Below are 14,180 nucleotides of genomic sequence, written 5' to 3' on the forward strand. Positions count from 1 at the left end.
TCAGGCACCTGTCCATTCCACATCCTAACTCCCTCCACCTAAAATAGGCTGCACCCCCTCCGGCCATACCACCACCCAGCTGTCATAGGGGTGGTGGGGTTCTTGCCGTAGGGAAGGGCTGTGCAGGAGGCCAGCCAGAGCTCTTGGATGGAGAGGGAGGTGGAAAGAGTGGCTGGTAGGCAGTGTCCCCTTCTTTGGGGAAACTTGGGTCATCCCTGGAGTATTTTTATCTTCCATCTGTGTCTGTCTGTCAGGGGCGGGGCCAGGAAAGTGAAATATCTGTCCAAGCCCTCATCCACTCTCTTATGCTCTCATTCTTTCTCTCGTGTTCTCGTTCTTTCTGTCTCTCTCTCTCCTCTTTCCTTCTAGATATCTCTGCCTTGTTCTTTCTCACCCCCAACCTCTCTCTGTCGATTTCTGTCCTTCTTTTCCAGTCTTTGTCTTTTCGTCTCTCCTGCACAATCAGGTCCTTTTACCGCTCTCTTTCTTCCTTTCATTACTGTAAAGATTTTGTTGTGTTTTTATGAAACTCAGCTGGGATGGTGAGAAATGCTCCACAGAGACGCATGTGTGGAATCCCAAAATGTGACCTTCTTTATCTCTCAGTGCTCCTTGAGCAAAGCAGAAGCCAAAGACTGCTCCCAAACAGAGGACCCAATCCTTACCCAAAAGAACTTTTTATGACATGGAATGGAAAAATGAAAATACCCTGGATTGACTGTCTCCAAAGAGCTGGGGGGGCATGGGTGGGCGGATGATGGGCAAAGATGGAGAGGCAGGGGCAACCAGATTGAAACCTGCACTTGCAGCCTGGACACACACACACACACACACACACATACACATACACTGACCTTCACCCTGAAGACCTTTCACACACACCAGCTCTTGCTCTTGTGAATGTCCTCCAATAACACTTGGGGGTATGTCTTATCAGCTTTCTTACATTTGTGACATGTCTAACACTGCCATCTGCTGGCTATAGCCTTACACTCTGACCTGGGCTGGACAATGGTGTTGGACTGCAGTGTGGCGTGGTAATCTGGGGCAGTAAGAATGCACACCACCAGGGACAGAAGAAACTCTCTGTAATCATATGCGCACACTGATCAGCTCAGTGAAATGTCTGCACACATGCACAAGCACTACTGCCTTGCACGTGCCTGTCACAGCACATGGACAACACTACTAAACCCAGAGGAGACTGGTGGTGCCCAGGTCAGAGGAGTGAGACTGTACTCAGAGGGTTGTGAGCTCTAATCCTGAATGTGGTGCTACAGTAGTTCAACAAAGTTACTTAGTTGTGAACTGATCCAGCCAATTTCCAAATCCACAGTATAATTTGTAAATAGATAAGAGTGTCTGATAAGCAAGGGAGTGTTTATCATTTTGTTTTGATCTGGTTTTAGGGAATGGCTAAAGCTGTGCTTGAGTGCTCTGTGCCACAGCAACATCCTACTGATTAGGAGGGTACATTCTGTTGTCACTGGTGTTATGCCCATAATGCTGTTTTGCAGCATACCAAGATTGCAAATGTGCGTATACAAAATGCTTTCCTCCCTCAGTCCCTGTGCTGCACCACAACCACTTCACCCACCTCCGTCACATGACACAAGCCAAGCCTCACATTGGATGGAACACATCACCATAGCAACTGTGACCCATTGTTACTGTCGCCAGTGAATTTGTGAATGGAGAGGGAAGGCAAGCACAAATTTCAGTGCCGCTGAGTTTGACAGTACCCAGCCTTATACACATCCTATGCTGATGGTTGAGCTCAGTACTTGACTGTTTCCAGCCCATTTCACAGGTTAGAAAACCAAGAAAAAAGCATCCATTCCCTCCCCCTTCCCCCCAAACTGTGCGGCCTCTCTCTCCCCCTGGAGGAAATAGAATGGCTCTCAATCTGGTTGTCACCGCAGCTGTGAGGGAGTTATTCAGGACCACGGATAGTGGTCAACTACGCTTCTCAGAAATTCAACTTTTCACCTGTCTGTTTCTTCCCTCTACTCTCTGCACCTCTCTCCCCTTTCTGTGTGGCTGGCTGGCCTCAGGTTTGAGGTTCCTCTGATGAGGTATCTTTCTCCCACTCTCTCTGTCTCTGTGTCTCTCCTCAGGGGAGCTGCAGGTCGTGCACTCATGCATCTCTGTCCCTCTCTGGCAGCCTGAGCATGCAGCCAGCGCAGCACAGAGGCCCTGTCACCCACTGCCTCCTCTGCGATGCTGCAGCTCTCTCTTCTGTGCTCCCAACCACCCCTCACTCCCAACTAGGACCAGCCTCCCGTGCCTAAAGGCCAGCTCCTGACTGATGAAACTAGCCAGTTAATGGGGAGAGCAAAGATTGGGAGAGCCTCATGTTGTGAGGGTGATGCACCAAAAACAGTATCAAGTTGACCAGAGCTGGGGGTGCACCAACACTCTGCTACAAGCACCAGCTGTGCTCTAGAGACTCAGCTTATACCCAGGGTGCATGGCAGTGCTGGGCTCACAAACAGGAGAGGAGCAGCATGCAGAGAGCCTGCTCCAGGCAATGGGTCACATGACCCGATTGTGGCCGTGCCTCGGCAGCGCAGGCGCATAGGGTCTGTCGGCAGGGAGGCGGTGTTTGGCGTGCGCCGGGAGGCGGGACAGAGGTGGGTGTGTGGCACAGCTGATGCGGTCTCCATCACCAGATCGCAGCCACAGGCGACAGCAGCTGCGTTAGAACCGACTCGCGCACACCGCATTCACAGCCTCCTCGCACCCTCAATATTGCAGCCGGACTCTTCGACAGGCAGGGAACCGAGTCGGCGGACGGTCGCGCGGGGCTACTCGAAATCGCGCGTCGCTGACAGCGGTGGTGCAAACAGTAAGTGCGGTGACATGAATGGGAGACGCGAGCACGGTTTCCATATTAGCTACACGACGCTGCCACCTGCATGTATTTCCTTTCTTTCATTTGCTTAGATCGACTGATTTGTCAGTATTTGCAGTATACTGCATTGAGGCTTCTGATGAAGCTATGAGCTGATGCTAGGATTGAGACAGAGAGCAAAAGAGAGAGGGAGGGGGAGAGAGAGGGGGAGAGAGAGATCTTGGGGGGGGGGGGGGGGGGGTGATGTGTTTGTTAATATTACTCATCCGAGTGGAAGTAAAGACAGTGTAAGGATGATGGAAATAGGAACATGCAGCGCGTGTGTGTATGTGTACAGTGTGTGTGCGTCTGTGTGTAGTGTGTATGTGTGTGTGTATGTGCGTGTGCGATTGTGATTGTGGCGCGTTCGTTCTCCCGGATCGAGGCACGGAGAACGGCGGAGCGGCGGTGTGTGCCGACACGCATTATGTAATGCTTTAACGGGGAAAGACAGAGAGAAAGAGCTTCTTCTCCGCTCGCGGCGTTGACTCCTGTGTTTTTGCCGTGACGTTGGGTCACTATGGTGCTTCAGCCGCAACCGCACTGTCATTATATTATATGTACGTCTTCCCCTGGAATCATTGTGTGTGTGTGTGTGTGTGTGTGTGTAATCGGTGACGATCTGTCAGGCGAGCGGTGTGTAGAACCCCGTTTGTAAGCGATGGAGTATACAGTATGATGTGTGTGTAAGGGTAGCACTGTGTAGTAAGGTGTGTGTATGTGCGTGTCTGTGAAAAACAAGACACGCGCACAATACCAGTGTGTTTGCCTCTCAGCGTACGCATAGGAGAGAGAATATCTGAGTGATGTGTGTGTGTGTGTGTTTTTTGAAGGAGAGCGATGGAGAGATGCTGTCTGCATTTATTGTGTGTGAGGGAAAGAGAGCACACGAGGGAAGGGAATGAGAAAGTGTGTGTGTGTATGTGTATGCGCGCGCGTGTGTGTGTGTGTGTGTGTGCGCGTGTGTGTGTGTGTGTGTGTGTGTGAGTGTGTGTGTGTGTGCGTGCGCAGTGAGTAGAATGTGGAAGCGATGATGTAATGCTTGTAAGTGAATGAGTGAGTGAGCCAGAAAACAGAGTTTGGGTACACGCTGTACATTCAGGCATTAGGATGTAGTGAATTTTAGAAGTAGTGAGTTCACCTGGAGGTATAGTATGCATCTAGAGCCCTCTACCAGCCAGCCAATCATGGGGCAGACCCAGAGCTTGGTGCAGATGAGCCTTGAGAGAGGGAGAGGAGAAAAGGGAGGAAGAGAGGGAGAGGGAGGGAGGGAAAGAGTGATATAAAAGAACAAAGAGTCACTGTCATTATCTTACTGTTTTTGCAGACAATGTTGATATTGTTTTAGGATTAGCATTAATTAATCCAATGGCTGCGTAGCTGTATTTGTGCTGTGAGGTTGTGGTTGTGTTGCATTGCTGTGGAGTGTTTGAGTCACAGTCCCTCCTTGTCAGGGTCAGGCACAGTGCAATGTCTTAAGACTTACTCTCCTCTGGGGGGTATGGAAACAGAACATGAAATGAAACAGCAAATCACCATGGAAACTGTGGGGGTGTGAGGGGGTTCACCTCACCATAGAAACTTTGCAGGTGGTGGTGGTGGCTGGGGAGAGGGGGGACAGGGACAAGGACAAGGAAGGAAGGTCTGGACCTCAGTTATGATTTCAGATTTAATAACACATATATGTAAATCCAAATTGATACATGGTACAAAAATGTTCACAGAGAACAGACTGTTGAAGATGAACCTTTCCCTCTCGTTATCCCTACTCTTTGTCTCCTCCTCAACTCTCCTACACACTAGCACCCCTCTCTCTGTCAGTATGGTAGGTAGCACTAACACTTCTCTCTGTCAGTACTGTAGGTAACACTAACACTCCTCTCTCTGTCAGTACTATAGGTAACACGAACACCCCTCTCTCTGTCGGTACTGTAGGTGGCACTAACACTTCTCTCTGTCAGTACTGTAGTAACATTAGCACCTCTCTCTGTCAGTACTGTAGGTAACACTAGCACCTTTCTCTGTCAGTACTGTAGGTAACACTAACACTTCTCTCTGTCAGTACTGTAGTAACATTAGCACCTTTCTCTGTCAGTACTGTAGGTAGCACTAACACTGTAGTAACATTAGCACCTTTCTCTGTCAGTACTGTAGGTAGCACTAACACTTCTCTCTGTCAGTACTGTAGTAACATTAGCACCTCTCTCTGTCAGTATTGCAGGTAACACTTGCACCCCTCTCTCTGTCAGTACTGTAGGTAACACTAACACCCCTCTCTCTGTCAGTACTGTAGGTAACACTAACACTTCTCTCTGTCAGTACTGTAGGTAACACTAACACCCCTCTCTCTGTCAGTACTGTAGGTAACACTAACACCCCTCTCTCTGTCGGTACTGTAGGTAACACTAACACTTCTCTCTGTCAGTACTATAGTAACATTAGCACCTCTCTGTTAGTATTGCAGGTAACACTTGCACCCCTCTCTCTGTCAGTACTGTAGGTAACACTAACACCCCTCTCTCTGTCAGTACTGTAGGTAACACTAACACTTCTCTCTGTCAGTACTGTAGGTAGCACTAACACTTCTCTCTCTGTCAGTGCTGTAGTAACATTAGCACCTCTCTCTGTCAGTACTGTAAGTAACACTAGCACCCCTCTCTCTGTCAGTACTGTAAGGGACACTGACAGCCTTCTCTCTATCTGTAGCGGATGCTAACAGCGTCTTGTCTCCCTCTACAGTGTGTATCCCCACTGGCTGGCGCTGTCAGTGTGCCTGTGACGGCTGGCGTGGGGTTGGGCGGGGCTGAGTGAGCCATGGGCAGCGTGGGTAGCGGGGTGGCTGGCGAGCAGGAGTTCGCCATGAAGAGCGTGGGAACGCGCACCACCCTGCCGCGGGCCCCACCCACCTCCCGCCGTGGCCCCGGGCACCGCAGCTGCAGCACGGAGCGCCCGCCCCCGTCTGCGTCCGAGGGCACGGAGGCCACCACGTCCAGCGACGGCCGCAGCTGCAGCACCGACCGGCCCCAGCTCACCGGCTCTGACTCCGCCGCCTCCAACGGCGACCGGCTGCTGTCCAACGCGGCATACCTGAACGGGGCGGGGCGGCGGGAGGGGCCTCGGGGGGGGAGCGGCCTTGATGCGTGCGGGAATAACGTGCTTCTCAACAACGAGAAGGCAGGTGCCGGCGCTACGGCCATCCAGTACAGAGATGCCCCGGGGGCCAAATCAGACAAACACAACCCCCCCAAACTCCTGCCCGTGTCTGGAAAATTGGAGCAGGTACTGAGAGGCACATGCTGTGGGCATGCAAGGAGGATATGCTTGTGTTTCTGTGTATGTTGGGGAATGGCCTTTGCCAAGCTTAACACTGGCTTTCAGAGAGGAGGTTCATTATGTCTTGGCATAGGTGTTATTGTCATAGGTGTTATTACAGTAAACCTATCTGTTCATAATTGCTAAGACTGAAAAGAAACTTTAATAAAATACCTACTAGACCACACTGAATATATTTACTGGTGGAAAAATATAGTTAGTCAGGTAATTTTACCTCATTAGCTGATGTACACAGACTCCACATATACAGCAAAACTTGCACTAAAGCATGAATATGAGATAGATGTAGTTAGAGATTGCCTACTCATCTCTTCTCTCCAGGTGGTGTTAAATAGCCCACAGCCTGCATGTTGCTAGGTTAGTTGCTTTCACTGGCTTTGGTTGCCATGCTTGTGATGTCACACTGGAATACCTAATAGCCAAGGAGGGAACATTGTAGAACTTTTGAATATTTGTTTTTGGGAATATTCTAGAATTGTTTTGTCTGGCCTTGGATGGAATAATCTGTTTAAGATACAAAGGCTCTGGTGAGGTGAGTTCACTGTTCTCTCTTTCTCTCTTTGTCTGCATCCCTACACCCCTGTGCTCCCACCCAGAACAATGCTGGGCTGGTCCGCCCATCCGCCTTCAAGCCCGTGGTGCCCAAGAGCTTCCACTCCATGCAGAATCTGGTGGGACAGAGTGGAGGAGGGGGTGGAGGGCGTGGTGCTGGGGGGGCCGGAGCTCCCAGTGCCCCGGCGAACCACAGAGAGCAGGACAGTCCGGCAGCTGGAAGCGGGGGTGGACAGGGAGGTCTGTCTGACTCGGGGAGAAACTCCCTGACCAGCCTGCCCACGTATGCGGGCTCAGGTTCCGGGTACGCCCCTCCCCATGCCTTGCCCCCCCTGAGTGCCTCCACCAGCCATATCAACCGGCTGGGCACGGCCGCGCCCTTGGACCAGCCTGGCTACCAGAATGGGCTGAGTGCCTCTGACAGCGGGCGGTCCTCCTCTGGGAAAAGCACCTCCTCCTATCAGAGACTCAGCCATCTGGGCGACGCCCCCCCGCCTCTACGGCCCTCTCCCTCCTCTGACGACATCATCCAGGACCTGGAGGACCGCCTGTGGGAGAAAGAGCAAGAGGTGATTTTGGGTGGTGGGAGGTGGAGGGACTGACAGCAGCGATTCTAAGGGCCTTGGTGGAGAGACAGTGCAATTTAATTAGAATATCAGGATGAGGACAGTGAGGAAGATGATGGTGGTGGTAATGACGAAGTAACCCAATCCCGTGTCCCGGGCAGGTGCTGCACATGCGACGGAACCTGGACCAGAGCGAGGCGGCCATCGTGCAAGTGTTCGAGGAGAAGCAACGGGTGTGGGAGCGGGAGATGGAGGAGCTGCGGCAGAACTACGCGGCGCGGCTGCAGCAGGTGTCCCGCCGCGCCCAGCGCATGCAGCAAGCCCTGCAGGCCCAGGTTGCCCGGCTGCAGCAGGACAAGCGGCGGCTGCAGGATGAGATCGCCACCCTGCTGGCCCACCGGGAGGAGCTGGAGAGGAAGTGCCTGGACTACAGGAAGGAGCAGGCCGACATCCTGCCACGCCTGGAGGAGACCAAGTGGGAGGTGAGGCTGCGTGGGATAGCAAGGGCCGGCACAGAAAAAGGCATGAGGTGATTGGTTAATATGAAATGGGAGGTGAATAGTAATTGGGTGCTTCTGGTTACAAACTGGGGGTAAATGGATATCATCAAGCTGGGATAGTGGAAGACACCAGTAGTCATGGGAGATACTGATGGCAATAAAGGGTCTTTATTTTTAAAGGGACTGCACTGAACTGTCTCAATAACACCCAAACTCTTTCTCCCCCCCACTCCCCAACCCCCCCTCGCTGAACCTGCCTGCCGCTCCGCCACACATCTAGGTGTGTCAGAAGGCGGGGGAGATCTCTCTGCTGAAACAGCAGCTGAGGGAGAGTCAGGGTGAGGTGACCCAGCGGGCAGGGGAGATGGTGGCCCTGCGTGGCCAGCTCAAGGAGCTCACGGTTCAGCTGAGGGAGAGGGAAGAGCTGGTGCTGGGCCTCAAGGACTCCTACAGCAGCAAGAGTCTGAAGCTGGAGCACTGTGAAGGAGAGCTGAAGAGGACTCTAACTGAGGTCCACCTCTCTGCCTCTCACAGCTACACGCTCATACTCTAACCAGGGTTCACCTGACTGTCTCTCACAGCTACACACTCATATTCTAACCAAGGTCCACCTCTTCACCTGTCTCTCTTAGTTACACACTCATGCTCGAAGCAGGGTCAACTTTTCTGTCTCTCACAGTTACATTTTCATTTCACACATGAACCTTTGTCTGTGTCACAGTTACATTCTCATTCAACACACACTGTTAAACACTTATTCCATAGATGTATTTTCCGCTCTCTCCTTCACACACAGTTAAATTCCCTTTTAATATGTACATCTCTCCTTCACTCATGTTAACACACTCATTAAACACACGCACTTCATGGTCACACGCTGACTCTTTGTCTCTGTCTCTCACACACAGCTACCCTTTCAGTGCATACAGTGCCCTCTGAGTCACACATTTACTAAAACACCCCTCTGCCTTTCCCTATCTCTGTGTCTCAGTACAATTCAGTATGCTTTAGTAGCATGAAATGCATCCTGAAAACATTTCCAATGCCTAGAATATACTATAAATCATGTCTTAGTTATCAGTCCTTGCCAGGTGGCTGCTCACTGTCCTTCAGGCTGTGGTGGGCTGAGATATATAATGGCTTTGGTGGGGCTTTTTGTCCTTCCCATAACATTACTTGTCATGAAAATCAAGTTATTTCTAATTTGAGAAATATTTTTGAATATCTTTCACAGTAAAGAGGAGGCACATTGTTGTCTTCATCTCTCCTGTTTTGCTGCATCCACACCTGTAGTCTTGCTCTGTCCATCCTGACTTCTAATATAGGGCTTCTTCGATAGTTGGGGTGTGGTCATCTGAACCTGTGCTTTGTCAGGAGCTGTCTCTGCTTTGTATTTCTGGCAGTGAAAAGACACTCTGACAGTATGCATTCTCTGGTTAGGGCCCAACAACAGGCACGCTTATATTTTGCAGTTGATTTACTTCTTTCATACTTTCAGTATTAAAGATAAGAGTTTTTCTTTTGTGTTAAATTTTGGTTACCTCTAGCTGGTAACTATGAATAAGTGCTGACCTGAAGCTGTTTGTGCTAATGCGGGTTGGTATATAGGTTCAGCACCAGCTGACTGCAGGGACTCTTTACCAGGCTGAGCCCTTGGGTTTGGAGAGCTTTGCTCTTTAGGATTTGTTGGATTTATTCTTGAATGGCCCAGTACCTTTCCTTGATTTGGATAAGAATTGTGCATCTACCAAATTCAGCCCGGCATGGGTTAGGGTGCCTCAGTACTCAAAGTATATTTGTACAGAAATCTGCATGCACACTTTCACATGTGTGTTTTTTCAATTTAGTGTAGTCTTGCTACACTAAATTGGCCCCATGTTTCACTCCCATGTATCACAGTGGGGTGGGGAGAAGGCAGTTGACCTTTTAGACCAGATTCTAATTGTAATATTTATATCATGGACTCTTACTTTTTACATGTGAAATTCTGCTGTCTTTTTCTTTTAAAGCCATTGACTGTCACACCAAAGCTCCCAGAAGCATTAATTTTCAGTCTGACATCACTGTAACTTAGCGCTCTACAATAATGTCTCTTAGAGTACAGCAGGACGTCCTTTACTGTGGTCAAGATTTCTGTCTTTTAAATTCACTGCACTCTTGCACTTTTTGTCTCTGTCTGTCTTCATTCAGTTCAAAATGTTTTATTAGCACAACTAAGCCACATATTACCAAACAGTATATGAAAAATGTAGAACATGATTCGTGATTCAGTGTAATTTAAAGTGTCTACTGTTTTTAATGGTCAGTAGGAGACTGGGATTCTCACTGAGTCTTTTTGCAGGTGTCTTTGCTGAGGGAGAAGTTGGGCGGGTTCGAGGCGGAGGTGCTGGGACTAAAGCAGGCATTGAGTGAGCTGAGCGGGGGTGGAGCTGTGAGCGCAGTGAGGGGTGGGGGCGCAGGGGCGGCCTGGGGAGAGCTGCCCTCGCCTCACAGCTCCTCCAGCGCCCCTCCCTCCGCTTCCCCGGAAGTTCTCCTGAGCCTGCAGAGCGACGAGGCCAAAGCACAACGGCAGGAGGCGGAGCGGCAAGAGGCGGAGCGCAGGGAGGCGGAGCAGCAGGAGGCGGAGCGACGGGAGAAGGAGCGCAGAGAGGCGGAGCTCCGGGAGGCAGAGCGCAGAGAGGCGGAGCTCCGGGAAGCAGAGCGCCGAGAGGCAGAGCTCAGAGAGGCAGAACGGCGGGAGGCGGAGCTCAGAGAGGCAGAGCGCCGGGAGGCGGAGAGGCGAAAGGTGGAGCGGCAGGAGTCAGAGCTTCAGAAGGAGGCGAGGCAGGAGGCGGAGCGGCAGGAGGCGGAGCGACAGGAGGCGGAGCTGCAGGAGGCGGCGGACCTGCGGCGGCAGCTGGAGCGCCTGCAGGGGGAGCTGCGGCTGGAGAGGCAGCAGAGGCAGCGGCAGTCACTCTCCTTCGCTCAGGAGCGCCACATCTGGCAGGACGAGAAGGAGCGCGTGCTGCAGTACCAGGCTCAGCTACAGCTCAGCTACGTGGAGACGCTGCAGAGGAACCAGGCTCTGGAGTTGCGCATGGGCCAGCTCCACGACAAGCTCTCTGCCTCCCCCGCCTCGCCCCCACCCTCTCTGCCTGTCCCGCTCACCCTCACCCTCTCCCCCCCTGCCGAGGAGGAGCAGCCCCCCGCCCTCCAGCAGTTGGCCCCGCCCTGGCCTGCACACTCCCGCCTGGAGAGGATCGAATCCACTGAGATATAAGGCTGAACCACCCAAGATGGCAGCTGACAGATCATTACTAACAAACCCAAACCGCTCCATTCAAAATAAATCACCTTACAGCTCAACTGTCAACACCATACAATAAAGTCCAGTCCGTCTAACAGGGGCCATCCTGGGATGTGTGCTGGAAACGGGACAACAGACAGAGGGCTGGTCGAGGACTGGGACCAGAGACACACAGGAGGGACACTAATTACACTCTAACACTATTGAAACACTAACATTACTGACACACTGAGACTCACAATGACACACTAACAGACACACTGACATCCTGACACTAACACACTCATACAGTGACAGTGGCACCGATACTTCAGCACTGTCAGTTTCCTGACCACATGACACATGGACTCTCAGTTCTGCTGTAACAGCACACTTTACAGCAGCCCTGGAACAGATCTCTGCTCTGCTGCACCCAGAAACAGAGGGTGGGAGGGAGGGTGTGCGTGTGTGAAGCGTGTGTGCGTGTGTGTTTGTACATACATCAGGGGCGCAGCAGTGTTTGCATGTTGAAGTGGGGTGGGATGGCAGTGCATGGAATAGTATTTCAGGGACAAGAGGAGGAGGTCCAGTTTCATGCACGGGTGAGGTTTGGGAGAGGAGTGTATTTCAGGGATACATGGAACATGTTTAAAGTAGGGGGGTGGTGGGGTGGGGGTAACAGCAGTGTGCATCAGGGATAAAGGGGAGCCTGTCTCTCCCATACTGTCAGTGGCTGCGCTAACTAAAGATGGACACCAGGGGGCAGTGCAGGGCTCCCAATCACACAAAGATTTACTTGAAAGTGAGTTTTGCATTTCCTTGTTTTGAGCAGAGAAAACAAACAAAAAAGAAAAAAAATGGCTTGACTTTGTTAATGTAATAGCTTGCTCTCTCAATGCTTCTGTGGGTGCGGAATAAGGAAGTAAGGGAATGAGGATGGGTCTATGAAGCTGGTACTGTGTGTTAGCAAACCTAGCCACATACAGCACACAGCAGCTGAGACTGGGGTGCTAAGTGATTACTGTATGTGGTTGCACCTATGAGTGTGTGTGACCGCATGTGCCTATGTAAGCAAGTGTGTGTATATGAGCGTGCGAGTGTGATCCTGGGAGCCACTGGACTGTTGGTCAAGGGTGTTGGGGGGAAGGGTGTTGCAGTTTCTAGAAATAAGATTTGTTTCAAAGCTACAAAGGTATCTTTTGAAATTATTTACTGTTTTGGAGAAAATACTGAACATTTGCTGGTGTATTATGCTGTATTTGTTATTTTCAGTGGTACATTTCATTATCGTTTTCATTAAGGGGAGAAATGCCTTCTTCACAGATGTCTGTGAATGCTCTGCTGAAGTGAACGCTCTCAGACATTAAGTGAGACTCAGGCTGGCTGTGCTTAACATCAGCACCATGGGCTGCACTGAGCTCCTGAGAGGGAGGGAGGACAGAGGTGTAGGGGCAGAGATGGAGGAAGAAAGAGTGAGAGAAAGACAGGAGGGCTGGAGGAGAGCCAGGTGAGGGAAATGGGAAGAGTGAATATGAGAGACTAAGCAGAAGAGAGAAGCCTGCTGCTCCCTTCTGGCTGGGGTGAGACCGCTGATGCTCAGAAATATTAATTGGTAGAGATAGATACTGTGCAATGGACTTGGACATAAATATAAATATCATTGTTATTTATGTGTACATATTTATTCCAGTGTACCAAGCTACTGCGTGTGAATACTTTAAGAAGATTATTATTATTATTATTATTATTATTATTATGTGAATGAATTAAACAGACATTTCAGCTTTTATTTTTTTCAAGTAAATAAATATATATAATATATATGTATACATAAGTATATTCAATTTTGATCTACCACATGGTACAAATGAAACAAACATATCCAAAAAGCGATTTTGTCCATTTCTTTCCTTTTGTTGTACTCTTCTAGATGTTTTTACTGTCATGTTTGAAAAGAACAAAATGCTACCAATGTTTTTTATACTTTATTTTATTATTTATTTTATTGTAATGTTCATGAAAAGCGTACCCTTGCAAATATTCGTTTAAACAATAAAGACGTACATAAACAACAATACTACATTTCTGTGCGCAGTTGTGTATTTTAATTCCAGTTTTGCTCTCTCTCGCTCATCTACAAGCACCTCTGGCAGCTCAGACAGATCCCTGAAAGACAGCGGCAAGACTTTCCTTCAGCTCCAGCAGGCAGGGTTTGGGTTCGATGCAGTGCATAGGTGTCACTGAGGCCCAGTGTCAATGCCCTGAGCACAAATGCCTCCGCAGAACAGACAGCCACATACAGCTGCTGCATCTGTCCATCAGCAGGAGGATCCAGCAAATCAAATCCTACCCCCTCCTCCCATACACAGAGCAGTATGCTCGCGAGACAAGTCCCCTCCTCGTAGGAGGACGTGACCCCCTCCAGCAGGAGTATCTGGAGGTCAGCAGCGTTAGCAGCAGCCTTCTTCCCAGCGCTCCGAGCTTATAGAAGGCAGAGACAGAGAGGAAGGTGTCTATAGTTTAGGCTGTTGGGTTCACTTAGGCTGTTCCTGCTTCACATAATAAATTCATTATCATCACTTACCTACTTTTTATATAAAATGTATAGGTTCCTCTCCTCCTCAGTGCTATGCACAGGGCCTACATAAAACGAACTAAGAAAAAAGCAACAGATTCCAAAGACTAATTTCACTGTGTATTGTTCTCTGAGCTTAAAATAAAGAAACAACAATAAAAGACTGCTCAACACAATTCAGTGACAGGATGTTTTATTCCTTTTTCTAACACGTATATAAAACACCCGTAAAGCGGCTTACTATCTGGGGCTGAGCTCTGCTGCCAAAAGGTCCCTCCTCTCCAGAGCAGATGGAGCTGCGTCCAGGTCCTCTGCCAACTCTGCCTCACACTGTCCGGTGTCCTCCAGCGTGTCCTCTGGGAAATGCACGCTGCATCCATGGTTTATGGCATCTTGTGCAATGCACAACAAGCCACAAAGAAAGTGCTTACTTTCTGAGAGCTGTACAGTAATGTCCCACTTGACCTGGCCAGGCATCTGAAACACATCTTCAACA

The 14,180-nt window shown here is 50.0% G+C and overlaps 1 protein-coding gene across 1 annotated transcript; it reads left to right on the forward strand.

Annotated features, from left to right (window-relative positions):
* The first annotated feature begins 2,606 nt into the window (after positions 1 to 2,606).
* On the forward strand, positions 2,607 to 11,144 carry LOC118775999 (leucine zipper putative tumor suppressor 3-like). The gene is made up of 6 exons (XM_036526013.1): positions 2,607 to 2,848; positions 5,633 to 6,172; positions 6,823 to 7,347; positions 7,506 to 7,826; positions 8,125 to 8,355; positions 10,186 to 11,144. Exons 2-6 carry the CDS (start codon positions 5,708 to 5,710, stop codon positions 11,101 to 11,103), a joined length of 2,460 nt encoding a protein of 819 aa, XP_036381906.1. The 5' UTR covers positions 2,607 to 2,848; positions 5,633 to 5,707; the 3' UTR covers positions 11,104 to 11,144.
* The last annotated feature ends 3,036 nt before the right edge of the window (positions 11,145 to 14,180 follow it).

Source organism: Megalops cyprinoides, chromosome 4 (genome assembly GCF_013368585.1).
Source record: "Megalops cyprinoides isolate fMegCyp1 chromosome 4, fMegCyp1.pri, whole genome shotgun sequence".
Lineage (NCBI taxonomy): Eukaryota > Metazoa > Chordata > Actinopteri > Elopiformes > Megalopidae > Megalops > Megalops cyprinoides.

Bases quoted from the DNA above. Each gene is read 5' to 3' on its own strand.
- LOC118775999 (XM_036526013.1), top strand. From the start codon at position 5,708: ATGGGCAGCGTGGGTAGCGGGGTGGCTGGCGAGCAGGAGTTCGCCATG. The intron at 7,348-7,505 runs GTGATTTTGGGT...TGTCCCGGGCAG, and splicing joins TGTGGGAGAAAGAGCAAGAG to GTGCTGCACATGCGACGGAA. The intron at 7,827-8,124 runs GTGAGGCTGCGT...CCACACATCTAG, and splicing joins TGGAGGAGACCAAGTGGGAG to GTGTGTCAGAAGGCGGGGGA.